Genomic DNA, 16698 nt, shown 5'->3' on the forward strand with positions numbered 1-16698 from the left:
GGGAAAAAACAAAGGACATTCTTTGTGTTTAGGATCTGAGTTACTACTGCTTTGGGGGCTTAATCTGGTATTAAAGCAATTTAAAAGGTGATTCTCACAAAAAAGAGAGATTCCTGGAATCCTCAGAGGAGGAGCCTGTGAAGACACATGGGTTAATTAAGCATAGGTACAAAACTGAGAAATTACTGAAGTTTATTTGGGCCCTCATTTTTTCCACTTTTCCCCAGAAACAATTTCCCCACTATGGTCTAGAACTGGCTGTATCTCTTCTGAGATGTGAGGGTTTGGTTTTTAGTTCCTGAGTGCTTCTGAAGGTACCTTAGAAAGGCTTGCTCTCTTCTCTGAGAGGTTTTGAAACCTCTCCGGGGTTATCCGTGAAGGTGGCAATCAAGGATTTTGCTTTTAAGTAAGCTTCATTTTCCCACCTATGACATCTGGCCAGAGAGGGCTGCTCAGGTGTTCTCTCACAAGGGTTCTAGGGAAAACTTGGGTTGTTTGGCTATGCCAGCTCCATCTCTTAACATACATTTGAGCTCTAGTATCATTACAGAGTATAAATTGATCCAGGAATGAGTCTCTTTTCCTAACTCTTGGGCTGAGACACAGATATAAAAAAGTGAATCTGGCCTAGAGACAAAAATAAGGCCCACATGGAGTTAAAAAAATAAACAAATAAAATAAAAAAGACTCCCTTTCAGAGAGGAGGAAGACAGACAAATAGACTATGGTCTCCATCTGAAATTAAAAAAAGGACTTCCTGAACTCTGCAGGGTCCAGGACTGAGCTCTGCCAGTCCCTCAGCAGCGGAGGAGAGAAGCATCCAAGGGATCTTTACAGTGTGTGTGTCCTCTTGTTCCCATCCAATACCCACCTCCCCGGCTCTTAGGCTCTGGAAGTGCTCCTATGACAAAATGCTGGGGAAGTAAGATCAGAGACCACGGACCTGGGAGTTTTCAGAAACATGACTTGCTATTTACTAAAAAATCTGCCTGGAGAAAGGAGAGCAATATTTACCAGCTTGAAGTCAGGTGACTGATTCACCTCAGTTCTAATGTACCAGTTCTCTTTATTCAGGAGTATTCACAGATCCCAGCCACCTTCAACCCAACCAGAAATTATTTTGAGATCTGGGAAGAAGGATCTTGTATTTTCAAAGAAATTTGCATCTATTTTCAAAGCAATTCGAAAGGCCTGAAAACAGGAGAGCATTAGGAAACAAAGTAAATCATCCTTTGGAAAAAGATGTTGAAAGTACATTCAGAAATCGAGGGGAATCCAAGTAAACAAGGTAAAAGCACACTCATGAAAAGGAGATGTACTGGAAAAGGAAGTCACAGCAGTCCTTTATTTCTTACTTTCAGAAAGTGACACACTTATTTTCAGAAAGTCTGAGGAAGATGGGGGAAGAGAGCTGATTTCCTCCAACTCACTGTGAGAAAAATACATGACTCAGTACCCAATGATACACATGGCGAGACTCAACTTGTTCCAGAGATAGCCACAATTTTTCTCAAATTATCTTTTCTCTTTTGCTATAATACAACCAGCACAGACATTTCTGCCTCTGCTTCCCTGATTGTACATGTTCCAAAAGGTCAATTCTTGTTATCTGAGGTAGTTATATTCTATAAAATTACCACAAACACTGAATTCATCAACACTAAACCACTGCTCCCAGAGAATTTACAGAGTTACATTCCTATGAGCCTCTTGTCAAATTTTCAACAACCCATCAATACAAAATATTGTTGATTCATTAATGGTAAACTCATGGCCAAACAGCATCATAATTTGTGCCTGAATGAAGTTTATTTTATGTATATTACTTTCTCCTTAAGGAACATCACAGGATTCTTTTGCCTAGGAAAACTAGACAGCACTTCAGATGACAACAGTTGGAGGCCATTTTAAATAGTGAAATCACCAACAAAAAGCACAAGAATGAGAAAAAAACATGGCACTAGACCATGAAAAGGACACTTGGTTATTATACAGTTGGAGAGCTGAAACAAGAAGACACAGTGTTGCCCCATTTGACCTATCTGGGAATATGTACTTTGAATGACTCATATTTTTTGCCGCTCTATGTTTATTCAAGAATAACATCAAAAGCACTATATTGATTTGGGGCTTACGCAAAAATTTTAGTGTGTAGGCAAACCAGCAAATACAAAGTTTGTGAATAATGAGGAATGGTTGTACATAAGTTTCAATTCCTTCACTGTGATTAGAAAGATAGTTACTTCAATAGGGCAGTCATGACTAGGACTGGGAAGTCAGGAAACGAGAACCAGGTCCCAACTGCAATCTCTAAATTTTTGGTGAGGTGACAACCAAACAGCTAAGATTTAACAGATATTATTAAATGACTTTAAAACATTAAAAGACATTAAAAATGACTGATTAGGGTGCCTGGGTGGCTCAGTGGGTTAAGTCTCTGCCTTAGGCCCAGGTCATGATCTCAGGGTCCTGGGTTCGAGCCCGGCATCAGGCTCTTTGCTTGGCAGGAAGCCTGCTTCCCCCTCTTTCTCTGCCTGCCTCTGCCTACTTGTGATTTCTCTCTCTGTCAAATAAATAAATAAAAATTAAAAATATTTTCAAAAAAGAGAGACTGATTAATTCTGCTTTGGTTTTTGCTTTATTGTTAAACATGAGATGGGATACAGGGCCTCTCAAAATGAGGTTCATATTCTAACTCAATGACAACTTATAATTTATAATATTTTCAGATGCCTGTCAAATTTATTCACAAATATCCCAACTGCAGTAGTTTTATCATCCTTTCAGATCAAACAAGCAAAAAACTGGATCCACAATTTATATTACCTATTAATTTTTCCATCTACCATAGTCTAAGCCCATTAGAATTCTCAAACCCTCCAAATAAAGCTTATAAAATCACCTCCGTGACAGATGGCTGACTTTCAGGTTTTCTTCCTTGGACTAAACAAACTTAACATTTAAGATTTTCTACTCTGGGCTCTAGCAGTACTTAGTGCTATACTCTAGTCCACTCTTCTTAAGATATAGAAAAAGGAATGTACCCTTCTTACATTCTTTCAGAGCAGGGTTGAAAGGCAACATCACCTGCCATATTAGGTACTTTCTTATAAGGACTCCTCTATTGCATGAATCTCAAGTCCATTTTTTTTTAGGAGTCACACATTAACTCTTCATCATTGTGTGTTCCATTAGAGTAAGAGTAAGATTTCTCAACCAGGAATTACCAGAAAGCCTCAGGGCGGGAGAAGAGAGGCTCATCAATGAAGGCCTCATGTTCTGAGTCCCAGGAGTTTTCTGAAAAGAAAACCATAGCCTTAGCAGATAAGCAAATGGGTCTATGATCCTCCACACCTCCAAAATCTTAAGAATCACCTCACTGTATTCTCTTTATAAAAGCTTTAATGTATGAGATTAGTTAGTGTAATCGGACATCATTCAGTATCTAATCCGGTCTTCCAAAGTTCTGGCCCCTCTAACAAGTTATAATTTTATAAGGTACTTTGATTCTACTTTTGTATTTTTAGGATACAACCAAACATACATTTCTAGCATTTAAAGGATTTTTGGTATTGTCAAATATATTTGGATTATATCTTAACCCACAGTACTTCACACAATTCACGGTTTTAAATAAAGACAAATTAAATCACATCTGAATTTGTAAACGTAAATATACTGTGATAGTGACACTTGCAATTTTTTCAAAATTAATGGAAAGCACGTCATTTTCTTGAAATGAACTTGGTGTAAAAGGCAGCCAAGAGGTCCTTATAAGGGGTGTCTGAATCGGACTTGGTCAACGGTATCCGGCAAAGGCGACGAAACCTGGGAGAGCGCAGCAGCAAGTTCTGCGAAAGGCCCAGGAGGCTGGAGCAGAGCCAGTACAGCACGATCGACTAGAAAAAGAAAGCGCGTGAATGTCAGCACCTCTCAACTCGCCAAGGGCACCGATGTCCACACACTGGCACGCAGGACAGGAGAAAATGACAATGTGGGGAAGCAGCCGTGGGCCAGGACGGGCACGGGACTGTGGCAGCTACCGGATACCTGTGATGATTCTGATAGGTAGAAAGAAGGCTGAAAGGGCGAAAAAGTGAAAAGAAAGCAGCAGGAGAGCTTTTCACAATAGGAAAGCCGAGGACAGACAGCAGCGCTCGGGCAGAGGCTCGAGAGAGATCTCCCCTCTCCTCTTCGGCAAGAAAGCACCCTTTTCCCACACCAAGAGTCCTGACAAGCTGCTATACTGGAGGTAGGGCACTGGGGGCACAGCCATTTAGGCTCCCTAGACCCCACTGTTCTCCACACAGTGGTTTATCACCCCCGAATTTCCCAGTAATTGGTTTCTTAGTCGGGAAGGCATTCCCTTTGCCTTTTTCAGAGACAGTCTCAACATTATCTTCAACTTCTTTTGTATTCCCATTCAGAGTGATTTATTTAGGTTACTGAGGACATTCTGGAGCCTCTCAAGATCCTCCCATACCTGCATGTGTTGCCAACTTTTCTCTGGCATCAGAATGTGATCAGGCCCCAGAGGCAGGAGCCTGGGGTGTGTGAGTCCAGGTCCTGGAGCTGAACTGCCTGAATGGGAATCCCATTTATTTGACTGGAGGGAAGTTATTTTCCTTCTGCTTCAGTCTCCTCATCTATAAAATGGTGATTGAACTATCCCTGCCTCAGAAGGCTGCTGTGAGGAAAAAGGGAGGTAACTCACACAGACAGGTCAGAACAGAAGGTGGCCCATATTAAAGACTTGCATTTGTTCCAAAGCAAATTTTGGGGGGCAGAAGGTACCACAGCCTCAAAGCAGATTAGCATATCAGTTACAGGCAGGAGCCAAACCCTCTGGATGTGCCTGAGATACCTGCGTGATATTAAGCATCAGGTAATGGATGAGTTGACCTTGAGTGAGCTTCTTACCCTCCCTGTGTCTCAGTGTCCTAAACACTAAAGTGGAAATTGTAATAGCACCTACTTCAGTGCCCACTGGATGAATTAAATGAGCTATTACATGTAAACCTTTTAAAATAGTGCCTGACACAAAGTCAATATTGAATGAGGATTAACCAATATCATCCTCATCATCTGACTTATCCCGTATGCAAAAAGTACTCTGAAACCAACTATGGTAAACTACAAACTGCCTACTAAGAATCCTTCTTCTTTCTTAGTAATAAAATTCTCATTTTAAGCTGGGTATACTGCTATCAAAAAAAAAAAAAAAAAAAAAAGACTAATTCTCAGTATCTTCTGCAACCGGCTGTGGCCCAAATAACTAGGATGTGAGCACGAGTGTTTGGTGTGACATCTGGCAAGGCTCTTTAAAGGGGCTAATGGCACTTGAAGCTCCCTTTCACCATTCCAGCAAGATGAGCTCCAGCAGCCATCGTGACCAGCTGTGGCCTCGAGGACAGGAAAGACCGGCTGTGGATGGTGGAGCGGAATGAAAGGGGCAGTCCGCTTCCTCACGTGTCTTCATGCAGCTGCTACATCAGTTCTACACTAAACTGCCAAACTCTGAATTTCCTGTATTTGGGGGAATAAGCTTTGACGTATTTCAGACACTACTTTTGAGATCTCTGGTACTCACTTTAAACCCAATCCCTCACTGAAAATTCACTGCTCCTATTTTATCTGCTCAGGCAGTTTCCTCAGTTACCACTGGTATGATTTCTCCCCAGACATGCAGTGAACCTGTACTGTTCCTTCTTCACAGGGTATTTTATAGCAATATTACTGTTACATGGAAAGTACTATAATAAGCACTTGATGCTATTTTATTACTTCTCAGAGACATTATGAGGTCTCCTTTAGAAATGCGGAAACTTACTTATTTTACACAGGATTAGTGGCAGTATTATGTTCAAGGGACAGTTTCAAAAATATATTTTTGATGCTGAAAATGCACTGTTGCAGATTCCCAAGACAACGAAGTACTTTGATATATGCTGACAGAGCACTAACTATCCCCGACAAATGAATTCTACTTCATGGTCTATGTCTGGCCCTGAGAAAAGACAGATATAATACCTAAGACAGCTTTTGCCCTCTTTGCACTAAGTATCATTGGGAAATAAGCAAAAGGCTAAAAATATGAAATAACTGCAAACCTCAGTATTTTTTTTTTCTAATTCTACCAAAGTATAATGACATACAAATGGGGGCAGGTGTACTTACCTCACTGCATTGTTATGAGGTTAAGCAAGATTACATACGAACCCGTATGGACTTGGCACAACGTTTTGTTTCTTTTTTAAGAGCTAAATTCCTTGGCCCAGTCTATGCAGACAGAAAGAATTCAATATTTCAACTAACCAAACAGAACAAATACTATGTTTACAGTGCCGTGCAAGATGAAAAAAAGAAAGGAAGAAAGAAAAAGGAGACGAGTTAACTCACATTCACACAAAGGAAGATTATCTAAGCCCAAGAAATACCAAGTGTCACTTGGTAATAGTAACTACTACAGAAACTCGTAGACCAGGAAGGGATTTAGCAGTCAAAGGCAGCTCAACAGAAGACACAGAGACCTAGCCAGTCTACGTTAAGCACAGAGAGGACTGAGCACATGCTACACACAGTGTGGCTGCTTACTCACCGAAGGTACCGTTGCGGCAACTGGAATCATCAACAACGATACCGTACGAACGAAGTATGTAACATATGTCTGAAAACGAGACATTCCTATTTTTTGCAGAGCAAAAATCTGAGAGGGTAGAATAATAAATATACACAACAATTATTAAGCATATTAAATTAGACAAGCTTTAAAATACAATTTGATTTTTGCCTGGCCTCCACCTATATCTTAATAGAAGCAAAAAAACACTAAAACACTGATAAATGTATATAGCTGACCAACTATGTTTCTGGAAAACTTAATAATTAGGCAGATTAAAGGGAGCTTTAATCAATAACAGTAAAGAAGATTCAGCTATATTAAACAGTATCATAGCATAATTTTTACAAATCGATGTTTATGAAAAATTGTAAGACTGAAAATCCTTTCAAGATAGGTGCTATGTATGAACCGCTACCCTTGTTTTAGTATTTAAACACAGTGCCTGGCATAAAGAAGGATCACAATAGGTATCTCAAAGGTTTGTGATATGGCTGTATGGAATGAAGGTTAGAACCAGGTTAGGAAAAGCAGTTATGACTCATAAATAACTTATTTAAGAGACAGAACAATGAAATGATTATGAGCACAGACTCCAGATCCAAACGACCTAGATTTGCATGGCAGCTCTACATTTAACAGTTATGTGGCTTTGTATAAGTTACTTAAGCCTTCTGTGCTTCGCTTTCTCCATCTTAAAAGGGGGATAATATTAATACCTGTATCACAGAATTATTCTAATTAAATGGGTTAATTCATGTAAACTGTTTACAATACTGCCTGGCACATGATGTATATTATGTAAGAATAAGTTGTTTTGGTTTTCTTAAGATTTTATTTACTCGTTTATCAAAGACAGAGAGTGAGCACTCACATAAGTAGGAGGAGTGGCAGACAGAGGGAGAAGCAGACTGCCTGACAAGCAAGAAGCCTGGTGCGGGACTGGGTCCCAGGACCCCAGGATCATGACCTGAGCCAAAGGCAGAGGCTTTCCCTTTTTCTCCCGCACCCCTTCCCCGCAAAGGCAGATGCTTAACCGACTAAGCCACTCAGGCGTCCCAAGAATAAGTTTTTTTAAACTTTTGTACACTGGGTTGTTAGCTGGCAAAAGGAAAGGCTTGAGGATTGACATTAATTCACTGTGACCTTGTGTTTATCATCTTCTTCATTCTAATAAATATTCACTAAGTACCAACCACATTCAATTGTGCTAGGTGACCCTAGGGAAACATACTAGGACGACACATGGAGTCTTTCCTCAAGAAACCCTAGCCCAAAACATTAGAGTATCCTCTTCATTCTTCTCATTTGAAAGAAAAAAAAAAAAAAAGAGGTTTGGGGCACTTAAGTATCTCAGATAGCTAGAGTCCGTCTTCAGCTTAGATCATGGTCTCAGGGTTCTGGGACTGAGCCCCATATCAGGCTCCCTGCTCAGTGGGGAGTCTGCTTCTCCTTCTCCCTCTGCCACTCCCCCTGCTGGTGCTCTCTCTCTAATAAAAAACAAAAAACAAACAAACAAAAAAAACCCTTAACATAAATAAATAAATAAATAAATAAGGGTGTATTCAATTTCCCAGAGACCAGTGATGGATCTTTGAGACGAAGTTCTAGGGATCATTTCTAAGGTTTCTTCCAGTTCAAAGTCTTTGTTCAACTCCATTAAGAACAGGTCCTTATACAATTAAAGGCTTGCTTCCACTAAACTGCTGAGTAACACAGCACAGGATAATGGCAAGACATAGTTGACAGATCATATTTTATATGTATATGTTTTTCTATTTCATCACTTAAAGAAGTATTGATTTTTCTAGAGTCATACAGCTAAAAAAAAAAAAAAGACAGACACTATGTTTCCAACTTGCAAATTTACATTTTAAACAAATACACAAAATACCAATCTACTGTGAGAATAAAACCATACTGATTAACCATTTTAATTACTGTCTTCACCAAAAACAAGTCAAAAAATTATGTGTATTAAATTCATATAATTGTAAAGAGACTTTAGAAGTGTTCTAACTAAACTCTTCCATTTCAATTATGAGCATTCTGCTCCCAGAGAGGTTAAGGAACTGGCCTAACACTTGCCAATGGCTGATCTATGACCAGAAACCAAGGCCTCTCAATTCTAGCTCAGAGCCAGAATATCACTACCAACTCAAACATTTATATTTGATCTTGGGACAGCATCAAAAATCCCAACAATTTAAATGGCACACAAATCTCATTTAAAACCACTGACCTCCACTATTAATAAATTGATGATACCAACAGAAATAGGCAGAATCCAAGTAGAATCCAATGCAGTGAGATCAGGAAACCACAGGATTCCATCAGCAGCTAACTGTTCCTGAACAGAAAAACCTGCTAAGACAGTTTTATAAATAAAACATAGAAAGAAATATACAACACATAAGTAGTCTAATTCAAATAAGATATCCTTCATACTAAAGACTTGCATTGGTTTCATTCACTTTTATTCCACGACATAAATTAGCCCTTCCTGCACTGAGAAAGTAGCAGCTCTCTGTCGCAAACAGCTGTAGGAGCACAAAGATACATAGCAGTACTCTTTTCTAACTTATATTTATATAATTGTCCACAGGCTACTTTCTTTCAAATCTGTTCAGGTATTTTCTGGTTAGAAATGCCTTTAAGAAATGCTTTAGTTTATAGTTTTGTTTTTTTGTTTTTAAACAGATTTTATTTATTTATTTGACAGAAAGAGAGACAGCGAGAGAGGAAACACAAGCAGGGAGAGTGGGACAGGGAGGAGCAGGCTTCCTGCCAAGCAGGGAGCCCTATGTGGGGCTCGATCCAGGGCCCTGGGATCAAGACCTGAGCCAAAGGCAGATACTTAACGACTGAGCCACCCAGATGCCCCCAGTTTATAGTTTCTTAATAAATGGTTACATTTATAACTGTTAATGCTTTTCTGGTCCCTTAATTTTATAAATGGAAAAAATTCTTGGCCAGGAAACTGAATCATGGAATTGTAACACTAATTTTATTAGGACTTCCATGAAGAACTATAGTTGACCATTAAACAGTTCAGGGCTGGGCCCTCCGACAGCTGAAACTCTCTGTATGGGGCACATGGCTGGCTCAGTGGCAGAGCAGGTGACTCTCGATCTCAGGATTCTGAGTCTGAGCCCCACACTGGGTGCAAGACTACTTAAAAATAAAATTGTAAAAAAAAAAAAAATCTGTGTATAACTTTTGACTCTCCAAGAACTACAGAAAGCCTATTATTGTCTGGAAGACTTACCAATAGCATTTATATGCTTTAAATATCATATACTGTATTCTTACAATAAAACTAAAGAAAAGAAAATGTTATTAAGAAAATTATTATGAGAAATACTTGGGAGGCTCAGTCGGTTAAGTGTTCAACTCTCGATTTCAGCTCAGGTCATGATCTCAGGGTTGTGAGATCCGGCCCTGTGTGGGGCTCTGCGCTCAGTGGGGAGTCTGCGTAAGATTCTCTCTCCCTCTGCCCCATTCCCTGCTCTCTCTCTAATTTAAAAAAAAATTCATGATGAAAAGAAAATATATTTACAGTGCAGGACTGTAAAAAACATATCTATAAGTGGACCTGCCCGATTCAAACCTGTATTGTTCAAGGGTCAACTGTATTACTGTTGTCCTTCCTAGATTCACGTCTTCTCAACATGGCTAGTTTGCTTACAGTTAATATTTTAAAATACCCTTATAAGAAAGATGGTAAAAATATTCTAATTATGAAAAACACAGTTTTTTTCCCCCCTTTTTTCCCCTTTAGCGTACAATGACAATGTTAGAGGACGTATTTGGGGGAAACAGACTGCTGTAATAACTACCTTCTGAATGTGTGGCCCCGGTGCTAAAATTCCGCAGAGCAACAGACATGAAGATCCACATTGGAAACTGAATCCAGACCAATACGGTGGCTTTGAACGGGTGGCAGTTATCCCGAACATACAGTTCTGAAACAAGCCTCCGCATATTCTTTAGATAAGTGAGCCTGGTTTGAGAGAAGAGGGGAAAGAGGGAAAGGAGAAAATATTCATACCCGCAGCACAATATTCACACCGACAGCACAATATTCATACCCACAGCACAAACACACCCAGGTCAGAGTTATTAGCTAAAGTTTTGTGTGGGATTTTTAGTGGTCATACACTATACTAAGGGATTGCCTAACAAGAGGCAAAAAAGCCTTTTAATGAAAGTTCTCTAGCAAGGTACACAAATTACATAATACTTTGATAAATTTGACATCATCGAATTAGAAGCTTTGGCTCTGGTGGTCTTTGGCCAATTAGGTTTTAACACGTGAAATTTTACTACTGGCGTGGTCTGACCAGTCTGTATGACAAATTCTAAAGGTGAAAGCACATTTAACTCAAATCCCTCCATTGCAGACAAGCTCAATTACTTGATCCCTGAATATACCTTTTGTAGCAATGTGATTTTGTAATATATATGCTCTTGACCTATCAAAATGGTTTCCATTCAGCCAACTCTTTTAAGAAGATTTTTAAAATCTGTTTCTCTGTTAACTTATTCGTTATTCTTGTTTTTAAATCCCACTGTCTATAGTCTCCTCGAAGATCAAGTGTTGGGTCTTCACCTCTCAGTCTCCTGTAGCATGTTTTGTACAATGCAGACATCCAAGGGGCCTGAAGCTAATCCACTAGAATTATAGTGTATTACTGCATTAAGACAGTACACGGACATTCCAGGCTTTATAATCTAGACTCTGCCGACTCTTCCAATTTTATCTCTTGCTACTCTTCTACAGAAACCTGCATATTCTGGTGCCTACATGCACAGGCTATCCAATAAATCAAACTTCTACATCAGCACGTTTTGGAAGTCATTACGTCATCTGTGTAGACAGTCCACCTGGCTAACTCTGTTTTAGCCTTCAAGACTCAGTTCATCGAAAATGCAAGAAACTCTCGGATGTGTCTTCCTAGACAGTCATCTATCTGTGCAAAGATGTGTCTGGAAAATCATCCTGCCAATGCTACATAAACAAGGTACCAGTCTCACCAGGCTGCGCTTATGATTCAGATGAGCAGCTTGCTAATCTGGTCTTCTGGCCTGGAGTTATCACTCTTAGATTTCTCTGGTCAGTAAAACTTCAAAACTGTTAAGTTTGTCAACTTTCTATTTTATCAAATAAAGATATTAAACTACCATAATGTTTTTTTAAATGTCAGATCTTTCTAACACTAACTAGAGGAGCAATTTCACACTGAAGTGAGCTGGCAAATTTATACACGTATAGGTAAAAATATACAGATAACCATATATACATTACATATATATACAATGTAATGCCCTTATTTTTCTCATTGCTGTGAACTGGTGAACTTGGTCACAGCCTAGTAAGGATTATAATTTGACTAAGTACTAACTTGGGCTGGTGAAAGCAGGACTTACAAGTTCCCAGGGGATAACGACAGGCACAGGACTGCAGCATGCACAGCCAAGCACCTTCTTTTTTTTTTAAAGATTTTATTTATTTATTTGACAGAGATCACAAGTAGGCAGAGAGGCAGGCAGAGAGAGAGGAAGGGAAGCAGGCTCCCTGCTGAGCAGAGAGCCCGATGCGGGGCTCGATCCCAGGACCCTGAGATCATGTCCTGAGCTGAAGGCAGAGGCTTTAACCCACTGAGCCACCCAGGCGCCCCACAGCCAAGCACCTTCTAAGCGCTTTCTAAGAGCCCAGGTAGACAACTACACAGGGTAACCACAGCAGATAGACAGCACCTTGGCTATCTAATTTCTTCTACCAGAGCATTCACACTTTCTACCTCCCCCTTTTTGTGGGCTGCTATAGCATTCTTTCCAAAATGGTCAAGTGTGTAAATAATCTGTATCATTTGCCAACTGAAATCCCAACAGACTAGCATAATATATCCATCCGTGAAGCCTTCCCTGACTTTCCACTATGACTGAACTCCTTGTTCACAACCCTTTCCATAGCACTTAATTTAATCATTATTTGATTACGGGTCTTCCTCAGGAGGCTGGAGTTCCTCATAAAGGAACTTGCTCTGTTTCTCCATTTCTTGCTTTCACTATACAAAACTCATACCACATAAACTTCTTAAAATATTAAGGAGTGAAAGGACTACTTTGCTGCTAAAGCTACAAAACACCCAAACCTAGAATTAATATAATCACTTACGCAGCATGTATATATATACACGTATAGACACACACACACACACACATATATATATGGTCTATATTCATAGAATTAGCTTACCTGGCAACTCTTTTGGACCACCGCAACTGATTTGCACGAACCGCAACTTCTTGGTTAAGATGCCTTGCAATGCTTTTTATTTCTGGCTGTAAATTTTCCACCTAGCTAAAGAAAAAGTAGAATTCGTTATGAGCACATAAAGGATCTTTATTCATAACTACTCAGATTTTACTCTCTATTCTTTTCACTGAAAAATGTGGTTTACTGATTATTTCAAGAAAATTAAGCCTAAGGATAAGGTGTCAAATTTGCTTAAGATATCCTCAGTTACAACCAAATTCAAAGTCCAGCTTATACTCTTAGCTATGTGATCCTGGGCAAGTTGCTTAAGTTCTAAAACTGTTTCCTCTTATATAAAATGTTTAGGGCGCCTGGGTGGCTCAGTGGGTTAAGCCGCTGCCTTCGGCTCAGGTCATGATCTCAGGGTCCTGGGATCGAGTCCCGCATCGGGCTCTCTGCTCAGCAGGGAGCCTGCTTCCTCCTCTCTCTGCCTGCCTCTCTGCTTACTTGTAATTTCTCTCTGTCAAATAAATAAATAAAATCTTTAAAAAAAAAAAAAATAAAATAAAATGTTTAACAGCACCTACCTCAGTTATTATAAGGATTAGATAAGAACTGAACCCTATACTTTAATGTTTCATATTGGACTTCTGAGTAATGATACTGAAAAAAAAAAAAAGTCGTCAATTAAGTCTTGAATATGCTCTGTGACAGCCAGTCACAAAAAGTTTGCCTTAATTTATGCTCTGTGTTGTTTCTGTAAAATACCCCACTGCCTTAATGGTGCTGATGATTCCTTTTGCTTATGGGTTCCACCTCCATCCGCAATAATTTGAAAACATGAAAACCATGATTCTTGAAGTCTTACATTTGAATAATACTTTGCTTTCAGAGCACTTCCAGCCACATTATCTGACTTGATTTCATAACATGGTGAAGTAGACCACGAAGCTACTACTATCCCGATTCCACAGGAGAGAGAGAAGCCCTGAAGCCCAAGGGGCTGCACTAACCAGAGTCGCAGGTGGAACAGCCCGAATAAAGATACCACGTTTGCGAATGGCTGGCTCAGCAGATTTTTCTAAGAAAGATGAATCGGAATCCTCGGGGACAAGGATGCTGCAGACATACAGGCTGTTACGATCTTTAAGACGGCAACTGTACAGGTTTCTCCATACAATTCTGCTACCGCTGCCTTTATTCGTCTCCTTCTCCAACAGCAAGCTTAGTAACAGGGCTTTGAGCACGGACCCAGCAGGGTAAACGAAATGCCAGGCACATGTGTCACCAACCATCTCTCAACTCACAGACCCAATGCTAGTCAAATGTCTTAGCGAAAAAAGTGGTCGCGATCAGGTACACTAAGCAAGTCCAGAGGCGGATTCTAAGCCCCGGCAGACACACAGCACCCCTCGCCGCGCAGGCGGACGCGCAGGGAGCAGGTGCCCTCACCTTGGCCAGGATGTAGTGTTGGTAGGCGGCCAGGGGTAGCGTGACGGCGCCGCGGAGGGCCGCCGTGGTGAGAGCGATGCAGGCCCACCAGGGCAGACCGGTGGCGGAGTGCACGCCGAGCAGCACCTGCTCCGTGCCCTGCACCGGCGCCGACGCGGCTAGCGCCTCGTACCAGCTGCCGGGGCCCGCAGAGACGGACGCCGCCGCCGCCCACACCGGCGGGGCAGAGCGTTGAACGCCGCCCGCTGAGGCCCGCACCAGCGGCGGGTCCCGGGCCCCCAGCGGCAGTACGGACAGCGGCCGCAGCCACCTACCGCCCGGCCGGGACAGCATGACCGCGCCCGGGCTGAGCCGAAACACCGGCCTCCCGGACCAGCGTCGAGGTCCCGGCCGCCTGGGAAGCCACGCGCACGCGCCGGCCACGCCGGGCGAAAACTCGGTGCGCGCCCTCCCTCAGGCCCGATTGACCTTCCCGGTCCAGGCAGTGACGTCTGGCGTCGCCCTGGAGATGACGCGTCGGCAGGCAGGTCCCGCCTTTTCCACGCGGCACGGGGCGGGCCTGAGTGCGCAGGCCCAGAACTTTCCCGCTGCCGGCTTGGGGCTCCCCCGAGGCCGCACCGAGTGCAGAGCTAGGGGCGGGGCTTGCTGCCTCGGGCCCTGCGGGGCGGTCGCTGGAAGCGCTTGCCTCTGACGTCGGCCTTCCGCGGGCCTTTGCATTCCTTTTCACTTAAAACTAGTCGTTTGCTTTGTAGTGGATTCAATTTGGTCGGTGGTTTTCGTGGCCTAGAGGGTAGCCCCCCCCCCCCCCCCCCCCCCGCCGACCTCTTTACGTGCGAGAGCCGAGGTGGATCACGCGGCCTGAGTCGGCGCGTCGCCGGCTGCAGAGAGGCCGGCGCTTCTGGCCGAGCCGAGTTTAATGCGCATCCGTTATGCACTGGTCAAAGTTCAGTATGTGGAAGAGATCCAACTGGCTCATCTGTTCAGCTAACATTGTCAACCCCAACTGCAAACCGAGTGTCAGTTTTTACCTCCCATTATAAGTGGCAAAACTCAAGGATACCAACCATCGCCTTCCTTGAGGCGTTTTATCAGGGGCTGGGAGACGGGGCCTTCACTGGAGCTTCCGTGCATCTTACATAAAGGTTCGCGAGCCTCAACAGTAGCATTAACCGTCTTCGACTTAAAAAGAATATGCCTCGTCTACACGGACTAATTTTGACTTTTGTGTTCCCGGCAGCAGTATACAAACTGGAATGGAGTGAGACCTTCATCACAGAAGGGTCACCCCTAAACCTAGAGCCCAAATTGCGTTGTGTGGAATAAGACGTTGGTTAAAACAAGCCTCCGACAAATGTTGGGTAATGTTAAGTTGCAGCTATGGTTCTTATTTAATTATGCACCTACATGAATTTTGAAATACGTTTACATACAAATTCCAATTTATGCTATACAGAGCCTTTTTAAAAGAAAAAGGTACCAATGTATCTCCCTATCCATTTAAGTTTTAAAAAAGCAACCCAGGCGTCTGTGTGGCCACAGCGGATCTGGTGGAGGTCCTAAACCGAGACCTCGCTTGGGCTCCGTGCTCAGCGGGGAGTCGGCTTGAGGATTCTTTCCTTCTCTCTTTGCTCCTCCCTCCCACTCATATTCTCTCTCTCTAGTAAATGAGTCTTTTAAAAATATTTTTAAAAATAACCAAAAAATAAAAAAAGAAGCAACTGGTAGCTAGTGACTACTAGTTCAATTTGGGAACAAAATTTTTTAAAAGATTTTATTTATTTATTTGACAGAGAGGGAGAGATCACAAGTAGGCAGAGAAGCAGTCACAGAGAGAGAGGAGGAAGCAGGCTCCCTGCTGAGCAGAGAGCCCAATGCGGGGCTTGATCCCAAGACTCTAGGATCATGACCTGAGCAGAAGGTAGAGGCTTAACCCACTGAGCCACCCAGGCACCCCTGTGGGAACAGTTTAAATGGAAATATCTTCGCCTAAAGATTGTGGAAGTAAAGGAGCAAATTCTATGCTGCTGCAGTTCTGCCCAGAGAACTGATATCATTGGAAATTGGCCCTTCCACAGTCACAGTTAAGCCTAGAGATTCTAACCGTTTAATATTCAGGAGAAACAGAGTTGATTAAGGTTTGCCTTTTCCAGAGTCACATTATATTCTCATTCTAAAGCGTTTCATTGCTTGAGTTTCAATATTGTGACCTCAATAAAATTTATATTTAACTTCTGCTAATTTCGTACTTATTAACCTAATAGAGATGATCATAACTTATCTATTTGGTAAAGAATGCTGGGGGAAGTATTTGTCAGTTATATAGCTCAATACAAAGGGAGTGTTAGCACTAACGTGTATGTACGGA

The 16698-nt window shown here is 41.9% G+C and overlaps 1 protein-coding gene across 2 annotated transcripts; it reads right to left on the reverse strand.

Moving 5' to 3' along the window:
• Window positions 1-1316: 1316 nt before the first annotated feature.
• LOC132006983 (cytochrome c oxidase assembly protein COX18, mitochondrial) lies at window positions 1317-14806 on the reverse strand. 2 transcript variants are annotated; one of them, XM_059385174.1, is made up of 6 exons: window positions 14334-14806; window positions 12882-12982; window positions 10459-10622; window positions 8862-8983; window positions 6599-6706; window positions 1317-3899 (listed from the first exon to the last, which is right to left on the reverse strand). In XM_059385174.1, the coding sequence occupies exons 1-6, from the start codon at window positions 14664-14666 to the stop codon at window positions 3726-3728; spliced, it is 1002 nt and encodes a 333-aa protein (XP_059241157.1). In that variant the 5' UTR covers window positions 14667-14806; the 3' UTR covers window positions 1317-3725. The 2 variants fall into 2 exon arrangements, with proteins under 2 accessions (XP_059241157.1, XP_059241151.1); XM_059385168.1 differs by having other exon boundaries at window positions 8862-8986.
• Between the last annotated feature and the right edge of the window lie 1892 nt (window positions 14807-16698).

The sequence above is a fragment of the Mustela nigripes genome, chromosome 1 (genome assembly GCF_022355385.1).
Source record: "Mustela nigripes isolate SB6536 chromosome 1, MUSNIG.SB6536, whole genome shotgun sequence".
Lineage (NCBI taxonomy): Eukaryota > Metazoa > Chordata > Mammalia > Carnivora > Mustelidae > Mustela > Mustela nigripes.

Coding starts and splice junctions, on each gene's coding strand:
- LOC132006983 (XM_059385168.1), bottom strand. CDS start 14,666: ATGCTGTCCCGGCCGGGCGGTAGGTGGCTGCGGCCGCTGTCCGTACTG. Junction 10,623..12,881: donor TGGTCCAAAAGAGTTGCCAG/GTAAGCTAATTC, acceptor CTCTCAAACCAG/GCTCACTTATCTAAAGAATA. Junction 3,900..6,598: donor TTGCCGCAACGGTACCTTCG/GTGAGTAAGCAG, acceptor TTCTTTTTCTAG/TCGATCGTGCTGTACTGGCT.